General features: G+C 33.2%; 2 protein-coding genes and 1 pseudogene across 4 annotated transcripts; all 3 read right to left on the reverse strand.

Moving 5' to 3' along the window:
- The window catches only part of LOC123914818, a 51526-nt pseudogene extending 44375 nt beyond the window's left edge, over positions 1 to 7151 (reverse strand).
- Positions 1304 to 5258, reverse strand: LOC123917719 (E3 ubiquitin-protein ligase RNF4). Of its 3 annotated transcripts, none has more exons than XM_045969527.1 (6): positions 5027 to 5258; positions 4223 to 4539; positions 4061 to 4115; positions 3463 to 3578; positions 2418 to 2640; positions 1304 to 1520 (listed from the first exon to the last, which is right to left on the reverse strand). In XM_045969527.1, the coding sequence occupies exons 2-5, from the start codon at positions 4502 to 4504 to the stop codon at positions 2419 to 2421; spliced, it is 675 nt and encodes a 224-aa protein (XP_045825483.1). In that variant the 5' UTR covers positions 4505 to 4539; positions 5027 to 5258; the 3' UTR covers positions 1304 to 1520; position 2418. The 3 variants fall into 3 exon arrangements, with proteins under 3 accessions (XP_045825483.1, XP_045825481.1, XP_045825482.1); XM_045969525.1 differs by having other exon boundaries at positions 2418 to 2643; XM_045969526.1 differs by lacking the exon at positions 1304 to 1520 and adding an exon at positions 1596 to 2319 and having other exon boundaries at positions 2418 to 2643; positions 5027 to 5238.
- A 3487-nt stretch (positions 7152 to 10638) lies between the features above and the next one.
- Positions 10639 to 17630, reverse strand: LOC123917716 (transcription initiation factor TFIID subunit 15). The gene is made up of 8 exons (XM_045969521.1): positions 17461 to 17630; positions 16120 to 16289; positions 15356 to 15717; positions 15059 to 15250; positions 13914 to 13997; positions 11930 to 12008; positions 11723 to 11849; positions 10639 to 11057 (listed from the first exon to the last, which is right to left on the reverse strand). Exons 2-8 carry the CDS (start codon positions 16237 to 16239, stop codon positions 10876 to 10878), a joined length of 1146 nt encoding a protein of 381 aa, XP_045825477.1. The 5' UTR covers positions 16240 to 16289; positions 17461 to 17630; the 3' UTR covers positions 10639 to 10875.
- Positions 17631 to 18113: the final 483 nt, after the last annotated feature.

Genomic DNA, 18113 nt, shown 5'->3' on the forward strand with positions numbered 1-18113 from the left:
ATGAAGAAGTTCTTTTATACGATCCTCACGAGGACAACTTTTTTCTTGTCTCTTGCTATATTGTAAGACTATGCACAAGCTTTTGCACGTAATACAGAGGCAACAGTAAATAATTTTCCCCACTTGTCCTAACTATATCTAAAACTTTATTCATTTATGAAGCTTTAACGGTAAATATGTTAGAAAATAGAGCAGAAACAAACCGTTTGAATTATAGTTCTTTAACACAAGCAAGACCATAAGTTAAAAAAATAAATAAACACGTTTAAATAGCTAAAATTGGAACAAATATGTACTTATATCTTGTTTGGTGGTTAGAAACTTCAACAAAGTGATGAATTTGACAAAGATTTGAAGAAAAAGCCTCACAACGTCGGAGGTTTTGGACTTTAAAATTTTGACAATTTTAAAAAAACTGGGAAGATCGGAGTCAAATGTATGTGTATGTGAATAGTTGAAATTCTAGAATTTGATCCTTATTTTTTATTTTGCAAAAGTTTAACGTTTAGAGTTAGGGAAGAGAAAGTAGAAGAAGCCGAATTTGAATGGTGTTGGTGAATTTATTTTTTTCAATGAGTCCTATAACTCAAAACCTCAAAAACCTAGTTCGAGTTACAGAACTCGAGAAAAGTATTTTTGAAAAATCCCAACTAGAAATTTAGGAAATGTCAATAAAATCTCAAAAATTGAGGGGATTAGTCGACTGGGTAAGAAGATTAGGCCAACAATCCATCGAGGTAGTAAACCCATAAAGGCTAACAATATGCCTAAACACTATATCCTAGGTCATATATAACTTCATTTCTTACGGACAAGATAACATCAAAACTGCAATAGTTAGATTATAACATTCACTTCACTACCTTGAGCCTTTTTATTTAATAAAAAAACTTGACCTAGTCATCCAATTATCTCCACACACACACACACCCTTTATAGAAGTGGGAGAACCTCTCTAACTAACACCTTTTACAAAACTCCTCATTTTGGCTAGAAGCACACTAAATTTAAATACAATTACTAATAGCACAGTAAAATATCATTTATGGCACACCTTTGTTTTAGTTTTTTTAATAGAAATAATACAAGTGTTTTTGTTAAAAATAATAATGTTGAAACTTTTAAAAAGTTTTTTTTCTTTCAAATCATGACCATCCAATAGCAAAGAACGCCAGCAAGTAGGCTTGAAAACTAACATGCTGGTCATGAACCACAATACATGCATAATTAAATCCCTAGAGTCAAGAATAACAACTGGCTTCTATGGCAGCGTATTATCCACTAAAAAAAGATAGAAGAATGGTTTCAAACATGAAAGCTCAGAAAAAGCCGAGCAAGGAATTGTATCTACCAAACATCGTCATGTATGTATTTGATAAATAAAATGATAAATTTAACAAGATAAACAGCTACACAGTCTGGACAAAGGGAACTTAAAAAACACAAAACCACTCGGTAATCTCCGAACTACAATGTTTCATCCATTCCCCATAATCATCAGCTCAGCTTGCATCGAAACTCTGTTGTAAGGAAAAAAGGTAACAACTCAACGTAAGGAACTACAGATGATTTACAATTACAATGACAGATTCATGAAAAAAGATTTTTGCTGGTCTTCCAATTAAACAAAGTTAGGAAAGAATTGGGTATATTGCACGAGCGTAACACAAGCACAGCATATGCATTAGAAAAACTAAAGTTAGGTAAGAATTGGGTATATTGCACGAGCTTAACACAAGCACAGCGTATATGCATTAGAAAAACAAAAATACAATGAAACAAAAAAGAAAAAGATACATCTACATGATCAAAGTATAAAAACCCAAACCTCCACAGACACAAGTATGAGTTACACGATAGGATATGACAGAATACTCCATATACAGACATATAAAGTACAACAAGTGATAAAATCACAAGATAAACCCCATTTCTCAGAGTAAAAAAAACATTATTTCCTGAGTCAGTTTGAAATAGATTCCAGTGAAAGCAAACATGAAAAAATGCTTATAGATTCACTTTTTAACAGAGAAAGCTTTTCTCGCTTCCACTAAAATCTAGCTTGAAGACACCTCAAAAGCTAAAAAAACGGGGGCTATATGCAAAAACAAATTAAAGAGGGCTCAAGTTTTGTTTTGATGGGAGTGGAGTAACAGTTTTTTATTTGACAGCAAATTATACAGACACAAGTACAACATTAATAATAGTTAATATATCCAATGATATCTCCAAGCACCTATTGTTTTTACTGTCTCAAATATATCATTTCTAATCCACACCTCAATTTTCTGCACGCACAAGTATTTATATATGCATTTTCTGTCCAACAAAAATTCAAATAAAGTTTACTTAAAACAAAAACATTCAGTGACAGAAAATCAACCAACATGAATAATCTTCAGTGATTTTGGCCATACCTTATTTAGTTGTTGGGAGAAACACCCTTATAAGCTCTTTCACAGTAATCTTTTTTCTACATGTAGGACATTTAGCCTGAGCACTTATAGCAGCCTTGATACAAGCCTTGCAAAATATATGACCACACCTTGTCGACATTTCTTCGACCAAAGGGCCCATGCATATAGGACAGCTGAAGACAGGTTCCTTTGGAGGCTCAGGTGGCTTTTTGACAGTTTCCATCTGCTAAAGGGATACCCAAATCATGTCCAAAATTAGAACTCCAGCAAACCTTTATGGCCTTATATAGAGACAAGAGAAATATATCCAAGAATGAGGCAAAACTCGTATATACTGAAAATGATGTGATTTTACGCATTGCAGTACCAGTGCTAAAGAGATATAAATAAGGCACAAAAAAACTAGGACACTGAAAAGCATTGCAACATAGTTTGGCCTGTATCTAACTGCACTATAAAAAGTTGAAGAAAATCAAGTTACGTTTGACGTAATGAACTGCTCTATCAAAAAAACATCTGCAAAAGCAAGCAAGCAACACGAGCAAGTAAAAATGTTTCAATTACAAACACCATAAAGGGCTGTTTGGATTGGCTTATTTGCGTTTATCTACTGGCACAAGTTTTGTGACACTGTTTAGGAGAACTTATGAAAACAGTTAATAGTGTCTAAATACATAAAAGAACCATAAAAGGACATAGCCTTGAGAACTAAATACATATAATTGTGCAATAAGTCGTCAAAATTTCGTTATGTCATAAGGATCTGTTTAAGTAAATCAAACTAAAAGCACTTCTATCCCAAATATAACAAATAAAAGGTGCTCTAAATAATTGTCTAAATATCATAGCTAGAAACAAATCATAAGGAAGTGATATCAAATTATATGCCCCGAGGTTGAAAAGTAAGTATTACTAATCCAACTGCTAACTATTTGCCACACAGTTGAAAGCTAATTAGTACAGATCCGACAGCTAATTTATTCAGATAATAAAGGCCGGAGAAACACCGAACATAACAGTATGACATGTCCCAAAGAAATTTTACCGTAGAGCTGCTACTGCCTTCCAAATTTATATAAAGATCACAATTGATAATTGTTTGATTTGGAGGTTCTCTTCTGCGTTTGTAGCGATTATTGTTGCTTACCCTAGTCTGCTCTTCTGCAATAATCCGAATGGCAGACTACATCAGTAAAACATGCCATTATCATCAATGTAGAGTAAAGACCATATCAGAAGAAAGACAAGACCAAAGTTATAAACTATTTTATTACATGATAAAAATCATGTGATGAGACACAAAAGCTTTAGTACAAGGCACCCCTAACCCTTACAAAACTGTAGCAAAACAAATCATTGGCTATAAACAAACTTTCAGGACATATGCCACTTGAGTTCTATTATTTCCCTGGATTACCTCAGCTAAGGCACGTGTTAAGGAACTCAATTACATTGAAAATAATAATATTTTGACTTGAAAATTGAATGGAAGGCTTTTAAGATGGATATTTCTACATTTAGTAGCTTAACAAGCGCCCTTAAAGCACGTGTTAGCATTTGCCTAAAAGTAAAATTATCAAATAATTATTGTCATCCTTATAAACACAATGTTTGCTTGTGAAAATAAAGGAATTTCATGTTACCTAAATCCACATCAACTATAGTCCTCCCGCGATTTCTTCTAGAATTGTTTTTAGCCTAAAATGAAACAGAAACCAAATAAAAAGAGATTAATTTCCAACAAAGAAATCTAGTAACAACTAAAAGACAATAGAAAAAAGGAATCTGCAAAAGGGGATATAAACCTCAGCAAAAGCCCTCGGGGAAGATTCAATAACATCATCATCAATTTCCTCCACATCAATCATAGGAGCTTCTACAAGTACAATGGGCTGCGGGTTAGCATGAACTTCTACTTCTTGAAGCCCCAACTGAATCGAAGGTCCCTCTTGCTCGCGATTTTCACCAGCCAGATTCTCAATAATCGGAATCTCACCTGCCGGTAAATTAAGGTCAAGGTCCAACCCTACCTTCCTTCGCCGGCTGTAACCTCTGACAGCAGTTACCCTACCGGTCCGAGAACTCATGTTGGAACCAATATTTCCTTAATCCAAGTTGAAACCTGAAAAACCAAATATATCATAGCTAAGAATATCATTCTCCGCATCAGGAAACTCTAATCGTCAAAAAGCACTAAAATTTCATGGCCAAAAAATAAAACTCAAACCTAAAAAATAAAAAAATAAAAAAATCTGAAAAATCAAAACACAGTAACAGCATTTGAACGTGTACAACCATATAACAATAAAATCTTCATACCTACAAAACTAAAATATTGCTAGAAATGATCATAAAAACACTATAAAACCGAAATTTTCTACATACATATTTGGACAAAAAAAAGCACAAACCATAAACAAGTGAAAAAAAATTCGAGGTATGAACAGTGGAAATCAATAAACAATAGATTGATAAGCACAAAACGGTAAACAGAAACTGAACGGAACTAATAAGAAGTATAGAAACGGTTGAATCGATGATTAGCGATTGATGAAAAATTGAAACCCTAGAACGATAAAACTTGGAGAAAAGGGAGAGAAAAAACGTACCTTCGGCGATGAAACCGTTTTGAGATTGTGAGAGAGAAAGAGGTTAATATAGAAACTGAGGGATGAGAATGGAAGGGAAAGATTGTGTGTTAGATAGATCTTAAAGAGAAAAAGGAGAGGGAAGAGAATGAAAGACGAAAGAGTATTGTGAAATGGAAACGGAGAGATAGAAGAATGGAGCGGGTGGGTCGGATCGGGTCGGAAGACCCTGCACAGGTTTCGATTTTCAAACTAAACAACGTGGTGAAGTTTCTTTCTTTCGCTTTGTATTTTCACACGTGTGATAACACGTACCCACTCCGTTTTATTTTTACGGTCGTATCCCAGACACTCTTTGTTTCACACGTGACCTTTTCTTCAAAAACTTAAATTAATAATTAGTTTCCCTAATTTTCTGTTGCAATTTCCTTTTTAACTCTAATAAATAAAGAGATATCATCTTTAATTTTTTTTCTTACCTGGTAATCCAGAATTCACCACAAGAATTGTTGTGACCATAAATTAAATTCAAATTCTTTCTATTTGTGTTAGAAAAAAATTTATTAATCATATAAGCTCGATATGTCTTATAAAAAAAAACTTGAGCTCAATATATTTTTTAAATCTTTAAAATCGAATCCTATAACATATATATATCTTTATCTTTATCCTAGAACATCGACTCGTGCGGTGCACGGGTCTGATTAGCTATAAGATATATAATGATTAAATAATATATGATAATTCCAATAATGTAAGATATATGAAAAAAGTTGATTAAACGATAATTCAACAATAATTTTGGATAAATATTCATACAAATAAAATTATGTTATATTACGGAAGACTTTCTTATAGACCACATTCGAAGTCTTAGTCGTATCATCACTGTCGTCATCGATGATCAATATTTTTAATCATTTTCTAGAAGTAACTTTTGAAATTGCAACATACAACTGACCATGTGAAAACACTGGCGACAAAAGATATATCCCAACATGCTTTAAAGATTCTCTATGACTTTTATTAATAGTCATCGCAAAAGAAATCATTATAGGAAATTGTCTCCGTTGAAATGAAAACCTGATCACCAATATTACTTCCTGAAATTTTTTTTTCTTTCAAAAACACGTTTTCCCAATCTCGTAATAATAAGTCTTGTTTCATTGCATAATCCTAATTTTTGATTCAAATTCCTTAATAGCATAACTGAAACTCCAACTTTAAGTCTCAACCTGTGATTTGGATGTCCCGACGTAGAAATCGTGTTCAAAAATTCGGGAGTATGAACACCATCCACTGTTTGACCGTCTACATTTTGTGTGAGTGGAGTATCATAACTCAAATATGTTTTTTTTCACCAGGAAATTAAATCCAACATATAATCATTTATTGTGTCGACTATTGAATTTTTAGGAGCTAGTATAGCTCTATTTTGGAAATACGTTATATCGTTCATGTTTTGGAAAAGTTGGGGATAGGTGCTTTCAACGATAGAAGCAAGAGGATCACCTGAATTTGGAATCAATAAATCTGATGGAATGTCAAGTTCTAAATCATCGTCGTTGTCATCTCCAATTCCTCCATCGCCAACACCCAAAACCCATTCAGAAAACAATCTTCTTTGTTCAACGTCTGCACTCGAAGCACCACCGAGAAGCCTCATGTTTTTACCCAATGTTAAAACTTCACAAAAATTCCAACGAACCGAAGAATTAATAATAGCATTAATAACTTATGGTCTTGTACCTTTGGGTATTACTGGTAGAATTCCTTTTAAAACAACAATTTTTCCACCGAAGGGAATGTGTTTATATTTTTCATCAACAGACTTAAGAATATCTTTTAAAGTTCGATCAACAGCTTCAAAACAATGTTTGTGCATCATTGGTGTTTCATCCCATATAATGAGCTTTGCTTTTTGTATTAATAGCGCCAAAGGGCTTTTAGGAACTATGGTACATGTTGAAAACTCGTCAACATTTAGAGGAATACAAAACCTTGAATGTGCTGTTCTACCGCCAGGTATAAGCAATGCAGCGATCCCACTTGAGGCAACTGTTAAAACTATCTCACTTTTTGAGCGTAATGCGGCTGACATGGCCCTCCGGATAAATGTCTTCCCTGTACCGCCATAACCATAAAGAAAAAACATACCAGGTTTGTTTTCGTTAACTTTTGTCATGATTGTGTCATTTACTTTACGTTGCTCTGAAGTCATAGTTGATATCAATCTAACATGTTCCTCAGCTAATGATTGTCTGTTATAATTCAATTCGTCGTGTATTAAACTATTTTGTATATCAGGAACTAATGATGTGTCTGCTATAAGCATTAGAGAATAATCTTTTAAACTCTTCACACAACTACGTAACATCATCTTAATATCTGCTAGTGCATATTGTATTAATTAATCATCGGTTAATATTAAATCTGCAACGTTAAAATCAAAATAATGAATGTGATTAGTGACATGACTATGGTTGTGTTTGGTTGTATTGCAAAAAAAATTGATTTAGCAGAATTGAGTTTGATAGATTTGATTTTGGTTAAAACTTAAAAGTGAGTTAAACAGAATTGATTTATGTTTGGATACATTAACGTAAAAATAAAGGGTATTTATAACAAATATAAAAAAAAAAATCCATTTTTTTTGACAAAATTCTTTTTCCAATTTTAAAAAACTGCAATTTAATAAACTGCATAATAAATAATTAAAAAGTTATATAAGCAAGGTTACATGAGACATTGAAATGTGAAAGATGTTTTTTTTAATAGATTTCAATATTGTTGAAAGTGTTATAGTATGATAATATATATATATATATATAACTTTCCAAATCACACGTGACAATAACTTTCCAAATCTCACATGATAATTATTTTCTAAATATATGAGCCGGTAGAAAAAAAATCATTGATCAAGAAAGACATAATTTTTTTTTGTGATGAATAATATAGTCAACAATAATTTTGATATGATATACTTTTAAAATTGATGGTGCTTATCAATTATTGCACATAATTTTAATCACAATTGATATTCTTGTCATAGTGGTTGGAAATATTGTCTTTCACTGAAGGGTTGCGAGTTCGAATTCTAGTCAAGACAAAATTGTATTATTTTTTAATAAAAATTGCAAGATAAAATGAAGGGAAAACACAGAAAACAAATTAGGGTTTAGAGTTTGCTTGTGTATACAAGCTTATAATATAAAAGATATATAAAAGTTGTAATGCCTCCGGCTAAACCTAACCAGGATTCGAACCTATGACCTTTTAGTTATATTGCTTTATAGACTTACCATTAAGTCATATCAATTATGTTGAAATAATTTTGTAACCAACAAGTAATCAATATCATTTAAATGCACACTTTTTAAACTTAATACGTTTTATTTTTCTTTCTAAAAACAAAAACCAATTTTTTTTCCATCTACAAAATCAAATATGTTACTGCGTTTTTAACTTTTTTTATACAAAACCCGATTTATTTTTCTGTTTTATACATAATCATTTTTTTATTAAATAAAAATCATTAATTAAAAACACATCAACATATAGATGAAGTTTCAAGTGTTTTCTGTTTTCATTGCCAATATGAATCATCAAAATAGAGAAACTCAACTTGCGCTACGTTGTTTAAAATATTTTTATTGCTTTCATCTCTCTTTTATATATTCAAACTAATCATTTTCGCCATGTTTTATATTTATTGATGATTTTTTTTTTATTGTTGTTATTAAACACATAGCACCATTGAATCCAAATCCAATAACTCACTTGGAGAAGTACGTTAATTATTGTCGGATCAAGTATCAAACTTATTATGTTGAATTTCATCTTGATGAAGTAAGTATACCTATTATATCATATGATTGTATGTATGGCACTGGTCCTCCACATTTATCTCGTTGTCGTCCATGAATATATTGCCGCTTTTGCTCATCGGTTTCTTTGCTTTTGGGATGTATGTTGCTTTATTTTTTTGACATTTTTCTTTATTTGTTACAAAATTCAATGTCTAAAAGGATTCTAATTTATTTGACTTACAGGGTACAAATTGTTTTCTTAATTTGTTTAGGCTTCAATTAAATTGATGTTGTCCCTACTATTGGAGATTCAAGTTTGGATATAGTTTTCGTTATTCAACCATTGTTGACTCTCTCGAAGTTTTGCATTTGTAGGAAACATTGGATAGCTGAGAGATATTCTTTTTGCATCCCAACCAATGTAAGTTTTTGGAATTTGAATTTTCCACTCTTTTTTTTTAATTTTTTTTTTAATTGATATATATAACATAGTTCAATTGACGTTCTATAAATTCGTGGATTTGTTGGATTACTTACACCATAGTTCCAACATTGCATTGGGAAAACTTCTCAAGTCTTGGATCGGATATGTATTCTATTTAGTGGTTAATTTGAAATTTTGAGTTATTTCTTCTTTTTGATAAATGTGGTTTTCGATGTATTTGTTGATTTCAACTTGGATGTTTTGTTTGCAAAAACAAAATTTTTGCGTTGGAGACTGTTTTTTATTGCAAGTTTTTTTTTCTGCATAATGCAGAACTTTTGGAGCGTTTTAGCTAAACCTATTGTTTAACTGTCATGTGAAACTGAAATCTATGAACTTTTTGGTTATATATATAGGGTTAAATATGCAAAAGGTCCCTACACTTACGAGTCATTTGAGTTTTAGTCCCTGCATTTTAAAAACATTTCATTTTGCCACTGCACTTTCATTTTACTTTAAAAATGGTCCCCAGACCTTTTTTTACCTTTTTTTTGTTTGAAATGACACATTTTTGCTGATCTGTCACTGTTGACTGGACTTTAGAGTTGATGACTCATTTAATTTTGCAGTGAATCGATCAAAATACCCTTAAATAAGTAATTTTTTAAAAGTAAAATAAAATTGACACATCATAAAAAGTGTCACTTCAACAAAAAATGGGTTCAGGGACCATTTTTAAAGTAAAATGAAAATGCAGTGGCAAAATGAAAGGATTTTAAAATGCAGGGACTAAAACTCAAATGACCCGTAAGTACAGGAACCTTTTGCATATTTAAGCCATATATATATATATATATATATATATATATATATATATATATATATATATATATATATATATATATATATATATATATAGAGAGAGAGAGAGAGAGAGAGAGAGAGAGAGAGAGAAGGGAATGTGTGTGCTGGCATCTTAGCTAATATGGGAATGTCTACTTCTTCCTTTACTTATTGGCATCTTTTTATGAAGGTTTTGGTCTAATCTCCCTTACTCCTTTTTCTTGTTTTAATATATGTTTTGGTGGTAGTAGCTGGTTGCTACTCCACTTTGTTTAAAAAAATAAAAATAATCCCAAACAACATTAGTTCTAAGGTTTTTCACACTTCAGTTCAAGTCGTACACGCACCAAATGGATAAATTCTCCTTTGATGGGTATTATACTGCCACTACCCAGCTCTCACCGTGAAGTAAACACCAAAACAAATTATCTTTACAAATACTGCACCTGGACTGGACACCCAAAGCCACCATTTCTTTAGCATACCGTTTACCCGTGGTCTTTTTTCGATTCTTCCAGATTATTACTTATTTCAGAAAACAAGATACACAAAAATGGCAGACAGCAAACTAATACTTCAATCTATTGTGCATATTCTGAAATAATAATTTGTCTAATAAGGAAATACCAACAGCATAAATGTCTTAAGTTACAAAAGGTCCATGCATTCATCGGATTGCAAAATATTAATCCCCAAATTTAAGGATTTAATTCAAAGCAATTGAAATCCTTCGTCAAAATGGCAACACATAATTGTAGTCAAAACATCAGAATGCACTTCTACTGCTATTTTTAATATCGGTGTCTACTTCGGTCCCGATCTCTCCCATAATCCCTGTCTCGATCTCTTCCCCTGTCCCTCTCTCTATTCCGACCGCTTTGCCTCTCCTCGTGTTGCTCTCTGCTTCTGCGATCTCCATCATCACGGTCCCTTCCTCTGTCTCGGCTTTTTTCTGTAGCATCTCTGTCAATCCCTGCCATAGGTATTATAAAGAGTAAATTGGTTACAGCAGTCCAACCAATTCATAATAATTTCATACAAACACGATGATCATATATCAGAGCGAGACAATGGCTTGAGTAACATTTTTTGTATATTGGATATTTGTAGTCATAACTTGAACCTAAGATCTCTACATGTCCATACAAAAGTGAATCGTGACGGCTATGTCAAAATAGCAACACCGTATATTCTTTTTAGAATACTCCAAAACCAACAGCCAGTTAACTTTAGTTTTATGCAAGGCCATCAAACTCGAGTTGGGAAATCAACCAGCACGTATATATACATTAAGACAACTAATAATCAGTTTTGAAACAATACGCAGGGTTTGAATTTAAAAAGTCATGATCAACCAGTTGCAAAATGAATGCCAAAAAGGAAAGACTACATAAAAAATAACAAAAGGATAACAGGAGAACATGAAAGTATTGGAAAACATTAATTCCTTTACAGCTATAATGATTACTCAAAAATGTAATGTAATAATGCATGGGAACATCAAACATGTATGTGGGGAAAGTGTGATGGAGAAGGGAGGGTGAGATCGTAGAGCTTGACAAGTCCACAAAGTTGCAGCTTCGGCTTGCCCTGTAATAAATTGATAGACAACAAATCATTCTAGGCATGCAACATTACCTAAATCCTCAACCTCCCATCCAGCACGCCCTGAACCGGGAAGCACCCGTGCAGCTTCAGATTGCTGTGTTTTGGCACGGAATTTTTTCTTAAGGTTTCCAAATTCATCATACAGCTCACCATCATCCTGACAGCACAAAAACAGATCATATAATTAGAGTCACTTGATATATATTATAGCATGTATTGTCTTAAAATTAATCTTACTTCAGCCTGCCGCCTGCGACGTTTAGTTTCTTCAATTTCCTCTTCATCAAGCTCTTTGTAACCTCCAGCTCGCCCTCCTCTGTTTAATTGGAAAGTAACTTAAGTTAGCAAAGTAATTTGAAAAAACATTTTATTGAAAAAATGTTAAAAGGTAGTGTGCATAAATGAAGGGAGAAATTATGACCTAGGAATTCCAACATTTTAGATTTGGAAAAAAAATTAAAATTATAGCCAATAACTGCATTTGTTTGCAAAGACTTCGTGTTAAGAAGAAATCAATGGTGAGATAGAGACATAGAAATAGGATTTGAAAATCCATGATTTTGACTTAAGTAGAAGACAAAAATATATGGAATGAAAGTTTAGCACGATGCACAGAAATCTTAGCTTAGATGTGAAAATAGGACTATACTACCAGAGTTTAAGCACCTACTACTCAGGGTCCATCATACAAGGTAGATAGAGGAAAATGTAAATCAATAGATCCAGACCGATTAGATGAAATGGACAGATGTTCCAAGTGTGGTTCGGGATTGAAAAGTACAACTTAAATTCAAAAGATATTTTTATCACACAACCACGAGACTTGCAATGTATTGCAAAGGGCAGTAAAATAGCAACAAGAAATTAAGGTCGATGTCATAAAGATGACAATGCTACAATAGATGAGTGGTCACACAATACGTGATATAATTACGAAAGAAATCGTTACAGAAAAAGTCGAAGGAAGGTCCAATGATAGAAAAGATGGTAGAGTTTAGTCTTTAGATGATTTAGGTATATGTGGAGAAGACCTGTTGGAGCATTGATAAAGAGAGTGGAGGATAGTCCAAATGTTAAAGGTAGAGAAAGACCGGCAGAATATAAGAAAATATATCTTAGTATATGATTGATTTTTAATCTTAGATTATTACCCATTATTATGATTTGTTCCCCGATTTTCCTATTTATTTTGGAAAAGGAGTCTTGTATATATAGAGGTTGGTGTTTAGTCTTCTGTAAAGTTTATCATCCATAATATTGCATCATCATTATCATATTCAGTCTCTACTATTCATCGTCTCCTTTTATCCAAACCGCATGACTTCAACAAAGACCGCGAAAAAGATAGGCTAAACCATGCTATACATTTATCTTATTTTATCCACACACATCATTCAATTATTGAGATTTTTAACAAATAAAAAAAAAAATAAACAGATACTCCGTTTGAGATCAGCATAATGTAATACTTTTAATCCTTAGAGGATCAAAAAGTACAATGCCACAAAATCACATACAGTGGCATATTGAAAAACAAAATCATGTTTAATTAATATATTAAATGAATATGATGATCATTGTGAGCATGACTGCATATGAATTTAACACACAATAAGACATATAAGTGTATCTTTGCTACCATACAGTGTTGTCAATGGTGGAGAGCCAAAATCCAACCATATCGGCCGTTTGGTGGCGCTGTAATAGCGGATTATGCCGGAAAAACCCACCAATATAGGCCGATATTTACCATATCAGAAAGGACAAAATCTGCAACCAAGATCCGCCATGGCCGATATTTGATAACATCGCTACCATAAATGGGACTCCCCACTTGGCATCAAATATTTTTTTTTCTTAGAATCACATGTTATATTTTAATTGAACAGAGACGAGAGAATCGGGAGTTAAAAAAGTCACTTAGTCCTATTCAATCCCTAACATTCCACAATGTATATCTAGGATACTAACACAACTAACAATACCAATTTTCGGCAATTCAAAAAGCGAACATTTTATATCTAGGGAAATCATTTTTCTAAAAATTATTTTACAAATTACAGCTTTTAACTTGGTTTTCATTTATTTTTAATAATGTAAAAGAAATCATAGCTTTAAATAAAACTTTCCAACAAAAACAATGTAGTTTCTTCATAGACCTGCACCAGAGGTGTCACCAATAGTATGTACTTGAAGGTATACAAAGAATTAAATATAATACCTCACACCACCCTCATTGTGCCCAGGCTTATTGGTATTGCAAATATTGCATTTTAACCGCTTTGCCCAATTGATATTGCCACACCTGTGCAAAAAAAGAAGACAAGAAAGAGAATCATTACGTTAAAACTTTCATTTAAAAAATCCTGTACAAAGTACAAACCACATCATGCATGTTAATTCCAAGTTTAATGTCAGGTATAAGTTTAACAGCCTCCGCCAAATGTTCCGTTAAGTAGAGCAAGACTCGTTCAAAATGAATAGAACTAGTGATGATATAACCGACAGTAAGGCCATATCATATACATATAGCCAACTTGCACTGAACTCCCAAGTTCCAACGGTATACAATATTAGCTCATATTTGCTACAACAACTGGAATCAAAATGCAAAATAAATTGCCACAGCCCACATGGACAGAAGAGGCAGAGGAAAGAGAGGTTCATTATCTGGGCCCAAGGACCAAAACCCAGGGAGAGGTTAACAACAAAGTCAAAGAAGCTACCAAGCTCACCTGGACATCATCTTACCTCATGTCAAACAGTTATTGTCTATAAATTGTAACAGAACCAGTTGAACTTATGTGACTCTATGTTTAGAAAGGCCACTAGATTTGCACTCAATTGAATCTTACATGATGATTGCTTCCACTAAAACTCATAGACAACTAGAATAGCAGATGATGGAATGATGGGATGTGCCAAAATTGTATCTTAAGCGAAAATAGATTGCAACTTGGCTAGTATATAAAATTTCCTTACAAAATTAACAAATTTCATGCAGCCAACCTTGCAAAGTGCAAAATCAGGAAGTATCAATTAAAGAAAACAGGTAGCATATACAAACATATATCTCACAATCATATTCAATTTACTCATGGTTTAACTGTTCGCCGGCACTTTGTCTAACATAATATAACACAAGCAGTAACCCAATTGATGAAACTGGGCGACATGTTTATTGAATTATAAGAAATTTATGCATGTTAATTGTTATCACTAAATTAATTATAATACTAACATTGGCCGTTTCAAAAAAACTAAAATAGGGAAATTTGAATGAGAAACAAAATTTAAAATGAAAATCAAGTATAAACAAATCAGACACACAAAAAATAATGTGGGGACAATGTGCTAAAAACGTACATTGGACAAGGCCAGTCATTGGGACCAAATAGTCCTGCAGTTGGACCAGCTGGACGGCCAATACCCCCTGAATCTTGCCCAGAACGACCCCTGCCACGGCCACCTCCTCCTGCAACACCAGAAGCACCAGCAGGACGTGCACTTCCACAGCGGTTACACGCACCACGAAAAGCAAAATTCACATTGGAGCAACTGCTACGACAAGAAAAATGTGTTATACTTTCGGCAAAAAAACTATTACTGAAACAATTTGTAAAAGAGCAAGAAAGAGCTGCTCACCAATCTCATATCACAGACCTTGTATTCGGACACATCCAATCGCCCTCTTGTTGCCATGGTTGGCTGGAAGCATCAATTTGACCTCTACCTCTTCCATTAACACCATTAACATCACTTTCAGTTTCAGTTTCCTCTGGTGCAACAACATTACCAGCAATACCCGGATCCGCTATTGAATTATATGTTTGGTCATCCTTGTTTTTTGACTCCGCTATAAAAACTCCAATTATATTGCCATGAAAATCTTTATTGTTAAACCATTCAACAGCAGCCACGGCAGCATGTGGATCTTCATACGTTACAGTAGCGTCTCCCTTTGGTTCATTAGTCTCTTTGTCTCGGTACAACCATATTTTAGGTCTCCCTGTACGTTTATCTTTCTGCAAAACAAGAATTGAAAATAAAAAATGGCTGATAGTTTGGAAATAAAGGGTGACACAGAAAAATAGAACCATATAAAGAGGAGATAGAAATGCAATAAAAAAAAAAATCAATCATTGGTTGAATGTTTTAATCTGCTATTCATTTTAGTCTTCGCAATTCGCATAGAGAATCCCAAATAAACCTATTTTTGCAAGTAAAAAATAAGCATTCAAGTAATCACATCTTATATAGAAATATGAATGACCATCCTGAACATAATGAAGTCCCAAATATTACCAACATGTGCTGATAGTGATAGTTGTATTCCTAAATCCTAATAAAACTTCCTTTCCTAAAAGCAAAAAGAAAGTTGGACCTTTACATGGCATCATTTTGAAGGATAGCTGCAGAATCCATACCTTTATTACTCCAATGGTGCCAAAATATTCAGCCAACATATTATCGTCGGTCCCATAAGGCAAGTTGCATACATAGATAGACCCGTTAGAAGGAGCAAATTTTCCAGGAATGCTTGCCATGGAATCTCAATCTCATGAAATAAAAAGCAACGAGAACCAGCACAGAAGCTCTGAAAAAACAAACAAATACACATCATTTCTTTTAAACTGTGTAAATACTAAAAACGGTATTGTAAAAGAAGCAACCCAGTTGACACCACTGTGGTCAAATGCAGAAAATAGTGGTTTGATCTAACTCTGCTACACAACAGTCCTATCTATAGTGCCACCATAACCGTTATTTACAACATTTTGTACTGAATAATGTGCAGAGCGGAACAATAGCGATTTGTTGAAATTGCGCTACATGTGCTTTTGTACTAAAAACTATTTAACAACATTTGCACACAACTTGACCGGCATACAGATGCACACGAAAAATGTGAAGAGAACGGAATTCTAACCAAATAAAAACCCTCTAAAAAGATAAAACAGAAAGCTATTGCATTCCAAACCAAGTTTTTTCTGTGAGGTTCAAACCAAGAACAAACATTCAGACATGATACATAGTATTCATATAACCATTAAACCTCTGCAGTTATTTTTTTTAAAACTCGGTATCAATCTGGCCCAAGGACCAACAAATCTGAGGGACACCAATCCCACTATCCACTAGTGTGGGCCTCGTTTAAAGCCAGAGCTTGTACGACTGGCGCAACACAGAAAGTGGCACCACAAGGATTCGACCCTGAGACCTTAAGAGAAGCACGCTCCAAGGTCCCAAGCCTTCACCACTAGGCCAACCCATGTGGGTAAACCTCGCGGTTATTTTTAGATTAATTCCACATGTATCCTCCTATCAGAAACAATACTAATTACTAACAAAGCGACAAACATAAGACATTTACCCAAAGGATTTACGAGTATCTCCGTCGACATTCTCTTCTTTTACAGACATAATAACATGCTGAACTTATCTATTAGCATAAACATTTCCGAGACTGTTCCAAAATGCTATAAAGCTCTTAATTAAGTCTAGGTCAACCTCATTGAATAAACCTAGGTAGTTATTGAATTTATGCAAATCATAACAATAATGCGGAAGCAGAAAATATCATAGGTTAGAGTATCAATTGTGGTGATTTGAAAAGATAATTGTTCTATAGTAATGCAAATTATGCAATCGGAGATGAAGTAAAATAGCGATTTGAGAGAGGAACGAAAATGTTTTGATTAGATAAACGAAATTAGTGAAATTCGAAGAAACGAAGTGAGTTGAAGAGGAAGGAAAAGGAGTTTAACCAGAATCGAAGCACACGCGGGTTTGCTCTGTTCTCTTCTTCTCCGATAGATCTGCGATTTATCGCTGCGTCTCTCTACACTCTACCCCTCCTCGTTAGTTAATCCTTAATTCCTCTTCATTTTTTTATTTGCGTTCCTTTTTATTTTGCATCTAACACTAACAGCTTATCCCTACGGCCATTCTCGTAGCGCAAATTCTTTTTATTTACTAGTATGTATTTTTTGTTTATTTACTTAGATATAATATAATGTTTCTTTTTAAAAAAAATGTTTCTTTTTTTAAAAAAATCATTTAAAAAAAAGTAGAACACTAATTAGGGGTGTATTGGATTAAGACTAGTATCCGAACCCGGTGCCAAGCACGGGTAAAATATGTGACTAAAAATAAACATTTTTTTTTTTACAAAATAAAAATTATCACATAAAATATGAATAATAAGTAACGCTGGATATCCTTGCCAATAAAAAAATGTTATTCCGTATCATTAAAAATGATTCAAAATTTCAAAAATAAATAATTTACTACTCAAATTCAAATATTAGTTTTTAGAATAAAAGGATCAAAGTTTTATTTTTGTGAAGCATGCTTGTGTCTAAACCAAATGTGAAAATATGTTTCTTTAACTAATTTTAAAAGTTTCTTTTTTGCGTTA

Source organism: Trifolium pratense, linkage group LG3, assembly GCF_020283565.1.
Source record: "Trifolium pratense cultivar HEN17-A07 linkage group LG3, ARS_RC_1.1, whole genome shotgun sequence".
In the NCBI taxonomy this organism is placed as follows: domain Eukaryota; kingdom Viridiplantae; phylum Streptophyta; class Magnoliopsida; order Fabales; family Fabaceae; genus Trifolium; species Trifolium pratense.